Here is a 7980-nt window from a genome sequence, read left to right as displayed (position 1 = left end):
CACCCCAGACAGTAGGACCACCTCATTTTGCTCACATCTTCATGAGGAAGCTCAGGCCCAAAATTTTGGTCTGTACCTCTTTTCTTGACAACGAGGAGCAGAAAACCCAGAATAAAGAGCGGGGAATGTGGGGAAATTCTCAGGAAAATGAAATTTTGGGACAAGGAGTGGCCAACTCTCCCCATCATCCTCTTCTCTCAACCTCCTCTTAACTACAGCTCACTATCATTCCAGAATAAAGCATACCCTGGCAGGATTGAGTTCTCTTCGTTGGCCTCTATGTCCAGAACCCTGTGAATTTGTGAGCCTTCCAGCGTTTACACTCACCCATAGACTCTTGATTCGCAAGGCCCATGGTCCCCTGACAGCAGTGCACCCCAGCCAGGGTGATGGGCTGAGCGGGTGGGAACGATCAGGTTATTGTGGAGGTGGTGGTATGGGCCAACACCTAATTCTGGGCCGAAGGGCCTGTACAGTGCTATACATTAAGGGTTGTCTGACTTCCTTATCGCTCAGACTTTGTGAGACAGACTCCATCTTGGTGAACCGATCTCCGAATCCTTCCTGTAATGCTGTGAGCAGGTCTACCCACATGGGGCTGAACCAAAGTTTTACAGACAACGTCCGGACTTGATGCCCGATCATGTCGTACAACTTCTCTATCACCCTATCCACTGCCGTTTCCATGGACACGCTCTTAGACCCTGGTGTTGCCATGGACACACTCCCAGACCCTGGAGTTACCATGGACACACTCCCAGACCCTGGTGTTCCCATGGACCTGCTTCCAGACATTTGGCATTGCCATGGACACACTCTTAGACCTTGGTGTTGCCATGGACATACTCCCAAACCCTGGTGTTGCCATGGACACACTCCCAGACTCTGGTGTTGCCATGGACATGCTCCCAGACCTCTGGCATTGCCATGGACAGGCTCCCAGACATCTACTGTTGTTGCCATGGACATACGCTAAGACATTACATATTGGTGTTGCCATGGACACATAGCAAGATATTACCTACTGGTATTGCCATGGACACACTCCCAAACACTGGTGTTGCCATGGACACACTCCCAAACCCTTGCCATTGCCGTGGCCATCTCCCGAGACCCCTGCCGATGACATGGAATTACCCCCCAGATCCCTCTGACCATCCACGTTCCTACCCCTTTATTCCTCGTCCTCTCCCCACTGGTTATCCCCTTTATTCCCCACTCCCGGCTGCTGTGTCCCTGCAGGTCCCTCCCAGCGGAGAACTGGGGTGGACTTCCTGGCCTGGCCTGCGACTCCTGTCGGACGGCAGGAAGGGGCTCGGAATCCTCCCCCAGCCACAGATACCCGGAGGCTCTACACCAAGTCCGAGTGGAGCTGGACGACCTCAGGAAGCTGCTCTCCAGGTACCCGTACAAGCAGAGGCTCAATCCACCATTTCCTTGTAGCACACACCTTCCCCTGCCTGTAACACTGCCCCGGGACAGTTTCTACAGGACCAACCCACTGAATATTTATCAGATATCTTATATATAGTAAAACCCCTGTTATCCGGCACCTATGGGGATCGGTAGATGCCAGATAAGCAAGTTTTCCAGTTGCTTGAGACTTGTGTTGTCTTCAGAATAGGTCTGACCGGTTCAATGAGAATCAAGGCTGACAGACACACACACACCATGATCCTCTCCTCCCACTGGGACCCTCCCCACCACTACTCTCCCCCGGCCCCCAAGACTTTGGCCCCACCCCCACCCTTCCTTGCTGCCTCGCAACCCTCCCTGGCCGCACCCTCTATGACCCTCCCCCTTCTGCTCCATGACCCTCCTCCCTCACCACCCTCCCCCGACCATGAATCCCCCCTCACCCCCTCCCCTCCAACTCGTGACCCTCTGCCTCATGACCATCCCCCATGGCCCCCCACCCCACCCTTCCCCTTGCCTCCCCCTTGTCCCGTGAACCTCCTCCCTCGCCTTGTCCTCCCTCCACCCCATGACACTCCCCTCGCCCCCTCTGCGACCCTCCCTCCACCCCGTGACAATCCCTCTCACCCCCTCCCCCCACCCGTGACCTACTTCCCTCACCCCTTTCCCCTCCACCCTATGTCCCGCCCCCCCACTCCTACCCCTACCCGCCCCTTGCCACCATCCCCCACAACTGCCTCCACCCTGTCAGCCATCACCACCCTGCAGAGGGATGGTGCACACCTGACCCTGACCTTGTGCTCCCTCCCACAGACTGGAGCAGGACAGCCTGCGGACACGTGAGGCTATCGAATTCCTGGAGCAAAAACTCAACCGGACCGTGAGTGTTGAAGGAGGGGGCCAATCCGTTGGCAGTTCCAGTCGACTGTCATTGATGTTATGTCAGAAAGTTTGTAGTTTTGTGGGAGCAGTAAATGTACCTGCAAAATTGGCTATAAATACAGTAAAACCTTGGCATCCGGCACCTATGGGGATTGTTAGATGCTGGATAAGTGCATTTTCTGGTTGCTTGAGACTGCATGTTCTGTGGAATGGTGTACGCCAATTTTTTTTTGCCAGTTGCTTGAATTTTGCGTTACAGGGGTTTCTCTTATTTTGTAACTACAGAAAAAGAAGAGAAAGTGAGGTAGAGTCACTCGCCCCTTCTCCACTGGGATCCCAGTTAATGGGCCGGGCAGTGTCCCGGGATAGGAAGCCCTTTCCACTGGGGCCACCCTTAACTGGGACACTAATGGCTTTTCCACCGAACACACTCATCCCCAGGGGATCGGAGTTTTTGACCTTCCACTGGAAATGGGTGACTTCCTGCTGTCCCTCTCCCACTGGTTTTATCAGCACGCCGCCAACTGCAAACACCAGGGATAGGAGTAGGGGTGGAAGCAGTCAATTCCCGGCGTGAAATGACGCATTTGATGTTGGCGTTCAGATAGCTTCTCTTTTCCACTGGACCCAGTCCCAGTAATTTCCCAGTTAATTCCCGGGACAGGGAAAAGGGGCTTTTGGTTCGTTGTCCGTTCAGGTATCTGATGGCGGAGGGGAAGAAGCCGTCCTTATGCCATTGGGAACTCGTCTTCAGGCTCCTTCCTGATGGATGCAGAGAGAAGATGGCACGGCCAGGGTGGTGGGGGATCCTTGAGGATAGAGGCTGCTTTTTTTTAAGACCCCGACTCATGTCGATGTCCTCAGTGGAGTGGAGTCTGGTGCCCGTGGTGTCGCAGCCCGAGTTCACAACCCTCTGGGGTTTATTCTTGTCCTGAGACTTGGTGCCCCCAAACCAGGCAGTGATGCAACCGGTCAGAATGCTCTCTGCGGTCCAGCTGTAGACATTTACGAGAGTCTTCGGTGACATACAGAACCGCCTCAGATACCTCACAAAGTCCAGCCACTGGCGAGCCTCTTTCGTGATTGCATTGACACCGGAGGCTCCAAGACAGATTCTCGGGGATGTTGACACCCAGGAATTTAGGAGGTAGTATCCAAGGGTGGGTAACATGGTGGTCAATGTATGTCCAGCGAGATCCCAGCTTATCCCTGGGGTTCAAAATATTGGGGAGAACTTCCTTCCAAAGAAAAGGTTCCTTCTTGCTCTGGTAGCACCTTCCCCCAAAGGTGCGGAGCGAGCTTCCGGTTGTGGGAGCGCGCATCTCTCCTCAGTCAGTGGGAGGGTGGAGCTGGCTGGGGTGGAGTGGGATACTCCTCAATGAGGCCTCAGCAGTTCACTCCAGCCTGCTAATCTGTCTCTCACCGTTCCAGGCTGCAGATGGGGAGGTGGCAAGGAATGGTCTCAACCAGAACATCAGTGATCTGAGCACAAGGCTGACCAGAGCACAGTGGGACATCAACGCTTTGCAGAACATCACCGTAAGTGTCTGGAATTTGCAAGGTGAACAGGATGGAAAGTTGGGCAAAATAACTGCCTCACTGAACTTGGAGAGCTCATACTAGGGCAGAGGCATCAATCCCAAAGTAATTCCACAAGCTGCGCTCTCCCCACTTCCCCCTGTCACACCCCAGTGGCCCCGTCTTTCCCCACTGACCCCTGTCACTCCCCAACACCCCCGTTACTCCCCACTAACTCAGTTTTACAGGGCTAACCTAGCAAGACAGTAATTACTAAGCAGGAGTTGGACTGAAGGGCCTCCGTCCGTCCACTTCTACCGCACGTCAAGAGTCTCTGTCTCCACCACGTCCTTGGACCCCTTCGGAGCCCCTTCACCCTAAATCTGTGCCCTCTGTTAGATCTCTCTGCTGGGGGTGAGCTGTTCCTGCCTTCTACCCCTCTCTCTGCCTCACAGCTTTTGTCCCCTGTTACCACAGGAGATGCTACACCTGTCCCCACACCATTTCCCTCACCACTATTCAGGGCCCCAGACTGTCCTTCCAAGGGAAGCAATGTGCCACTGGTGAATCTGCAGGGGTCATCGGCTGCATCCGGTGCTCCCGCTGTCGGAGAAACTGGGTGCAGACCGGGAGATCACCTCATTGAGCAACTCGGCTCTGCCCGCCACAATAGTGGGAATCTCCCAGTGGCCTCCCATTTCAATTCCCCGTCCCATTCCCTTGCCGACATGTCCGTCCACGGTCTCATTCACGGCCAGACTGAGACCATCCGTAAATTCTTCATTTTCTGTCTGGACACCATCCAACTGGATGGCATTAACATCAACTTCCCCTGTTTCCATTAACTCCCCCCCTCCACAAGCTTTCCCAGTCATTTTCTTTAGTTTTCTCTCTCTCTCTCTCTCCCCTTTTCCTTCTGTCTCCTTTCCCAGAGCCAAAATCAATTCTCACCTCCAATTAACACTTTGTCTGTCGGTCTGGACCCCTCTCCCTCCCATTCTTCCCTTCTTCTCTCCCCAGTCTTTATTCAGACGCCTGCCTGCTTTTTACTCAGAATTTGAGGAAGGTTTCAGGCTCGAAACATCGGGGATAAATCTTCACCTCCTATAGACGCTGCGAGACTGGCCAAGTTCCTCCACCTTTTCTGTGTGTTTACTCTCTCGGACTTTGCCGACTCCCGAGACCTCTCCTTCTCGCCTGCGTTCCTGCTCCTGTGTTTCAGTGTGTTTCTGACCTGAAGCCCTTTCTGCCACAGGACCAGGCCCCTCAGCATGGCCACGTCGCAGATGAGAGAAGCCTGACGCTCCAAGGCCCTTGGGAGGGCGAGCTCCTCAGCCCACCGGCGCCCTTTGTGGATGAGGGAGGGGACTGGCCCTTGCTGAGGGAGGCAGCGAATGCCACTGGTGTCAGCCAGGCTGCAGGCCCACTCAGCTCAGAGGGTGGGGCCAACCAGGAGGAGACCGGCTGGCCCTTGACGGAGAGGCCCTTGCTGACGACCACTTTCACTCCATGGGACACCCACACTGAGGGCCCCGGGGCCCTGGATTGGTTCGTTAGGTCGGTTGGGTGGGAGTCACACGTTGGTGGACGGAAGGAGCAAGCTGGGGGCCCAAGTGATCCATTTGGGCCTCTTGCCCCTGAGAGGCATCCGGTGACACCTTTGGTTGAAGGAGGCCAAAGCGAAGCCGGTTCTGGCAGGCAGCAGGAAAGCCTGGGGCCAAGGCCATGCCATTGGGCGAGTGACCCTTGGGGAAGGCCCGAGCCTGAGGCTGGTTGCTGTGGGGAGGCCCAGGTGCAGGGTGCAAGCAGGCCAGCACTGGGGCTGCCTGGGGCCTTCCGGCACCGTTTGAAAGCCTCGCAGGCCCTCCTGCAGATCCCGGTTGTCGAGCATGACCTTGTGCTACAGTCCAGCTGCAGAGACAGCGAGCGTCGGGCCAGGCAGTGGGTGAACGAGTGGAGGCCGGCACAGGTTGCCAGCCCCGGATTTCAGGAGGGATGCGGGTGGCCGGCGGGGGCCAAGAGCAGGGCTGGAGTCCACAGCAAGGTCCAGGGCCCAGGCCAGGACTCAGAGCAGGTGGGGCTGAAGTGGGCTCAGGGTTGGGACCCGTATCTAAGGGAATTTCAGGCCTCGTGTCCCAAGTTCAGGGGAGGCCGGGACTAGAGGCAGTTGCTGTTCCTTCCCAGCCCAGTCACACTTCCTTGACAGGAAGTTCCAGACTCACAGCCCTTGTGGAGAGAAACCCAGCACGGTAGAAGCCAATTTAAACCTGTGCCCCCCAATTACACCCCGTTAACCTCCACCCCACGGTACGTTTTGAATGGTTGAAGGAAACTGGAGCCCCCACGGGGAGAACCCATGCAAACATGGGGCGAATGTACAAACTCCTTACAGGCAGCGTGGGATTCGAACCCTGGTCCCGATCGCTGGTACTGTAAAGGCTTTGCACTAATCATGCCTCCACATGTCCCTTGACCATCCTTGTGTGTTGGCATTGGAGAACAGTTCCTATCACACACCGTTTTTTAGATATAACCTGTTTTTGTGATTTCCTGTCATATTTTAAGTCCATGTCAAGCAGACAAAACCGTGAAATGCGACGTGTTGTTGAAAATTCGCACTCCTTCCCCACTGATCTCGGTGCCATCAGTGATGAACATGGTGAAAGGTTTCACCAGGACATTGCGACCGTGGAAAAGCGGTATCAGGGCAACTGGAATCCGTCAGTGCCAGCCGATTATTGTTGGACACTGACATGAGGGGCATCAGATGCCAAGTGCAAACAAAAATCAGTGGCAAAACATGTTTAGGTCGGTTGAACTAACGCAACATGTCAGCGTCGTTATGCGATTAAACGTGTTAAATTCAGTCAAAGTTTCTCTAACTTCCTATGTGATGCAGCAAATCTGGAAAGTTCTTTATGTTCAGCTTGAAGTTGTCCGTCATAATCCCTGGGTTTTATTTCAGGAAACAAATTTTTGGAAAAAATTGTTGTCCATGTTTGGGAGGCACGGTTAGTGCAACGCTGTTACAGCGCCAGCAATCGGAACCCAGGGAGTTTGTGAGGAGTTTGTCTGTTCTCCCCGTTTCTGCATGGGTTTTTCCCGGGGGGGGGGGTGGGCTCCAGTTTCCTCCCACCCTTCAAAGTGTACTGGGCGTTTTAGGTCAATCGGGTGGGCCAGAAGGGCCTGTTACTGTGTGCTTAAATATGAGGAGCATTGGATGGGTCTTGATTTGTACTGGTTGGAGTTTAAAAGAATGAGGGTGGGGGAGAGGATCCGAATACTGATTGCCTTGGACAAGGTGAACGAAGGGAGGATGTTTCCTCCAGTGGGGGGGGGGGGGGGGGGGGGAGGCGGGGGCGGTGTCTGGGACCAGAGGTCACAACCTCGGAATATAAAAATGTCCCTTTGAAACAGAGATGAGAGGAATTTCTTCACCCAGCAGCGAAAAAGTGGAAAATGGAGGCAACCTTAAAAACACAACAATGAGCAAGTGGATTGCATTAGAAAAAAATGAACTACAATCTCAAAGATACTTGATTTGAACACATTTGGGAACCATACATAGAGTATATTAGAAACCATCTCTTATTTTGGATGACACAATTTCTTTTGTGTTTTTCTATTGTTCAGTTAGTTTTTCTTTCTCTTTCATTTATTGCTTTAAGTTAGAAGGGGAGGGGGGGGAATGAAAATGTCTGCATATTTTAATTCTGAATGTTTGTACATATTGTTATTGACGTGGTTCACGGTAAAGTATTAAATAAAAAATTATAATAAAAAAGAACGTTGCAGAGTTTGTGCATGAAACTGCAATCACAACCCACCTCCTCCTTTACATGAACACAGTAGGAGCCCGGGGGAGGGAGGGAATGATTCGCACTGGTCTCTACAGCAACCACCTGCCTAATTTCGGTGAGTGCTGTGATTGGCCGACGCACTCCTGACCAGGGTGGAGCTCCCAGCGAAAAGATGACAATGACAGCACCAGAATGGGGAGAGGAAGGGAGGAGGTGGCGAGGCCTCTCAGCCCGCTGTGGGCGTGCTAGTCCTTTGCCAAGATTTCCCACGTGATCTCATTCCCCCCCCCACCACAGGGTGAGAAAACCTCTGCCAAGCCTGTGTCCGGCTGCATTTCACATATCACAGGGTTCTGCTGCATAA

At 53.6% G+C, this 7980-nt stretch overlaps 1 protein-coding gene across 1 annotated transcript; it reads left to right on the top strand.

The window, feature by feature from the left end:
* Nucleotides 1-806: 806 nt before the first annotated feature.
* On the top strand, nucleotides 807-7080 carry LOC138742047 (uncharacterized). The gene is made up of 5 exons (XM_069896240.1): nucleotides 807-992; nucleotides 1145-1401; nucleotides 2230-2296; nucleotides 3730-3837; nucleotides 5072-7080. Exons 1-5 carry the CDS (start codon nucleotides 807-809, stop codon nucleotides 5975-5977), a joined length of 1524 nt encoding a protein of 507 aa, XP_069752341.1. The 3' UTR covers nucleotides 5978-7080.
* The last annotated feature ends 900 nt before the right edge of the window (nucleotides 7081-7980 follow it).

This window comes from Narcine bancroftii, chromosome 8 (genome assembly GCF_036971445.1).
Source record: "Narcine bancroftii isolate sNarBan1 chromosome 8, sNarBan1.hap1, whole genome shotgun sequence".
NCBI classification, from domain to species: Eukaryota; Metazoa; Chordata; class Chondrichthyes; order Torpediniformes; family Narcinidae; genus Narcine; species Narcine bancroftii.
The sequence above is the reverse complement of the archived record's forward strand: the minus strand, read 5'-3'. Positions and strand labels throughout refer to the sequence as shown.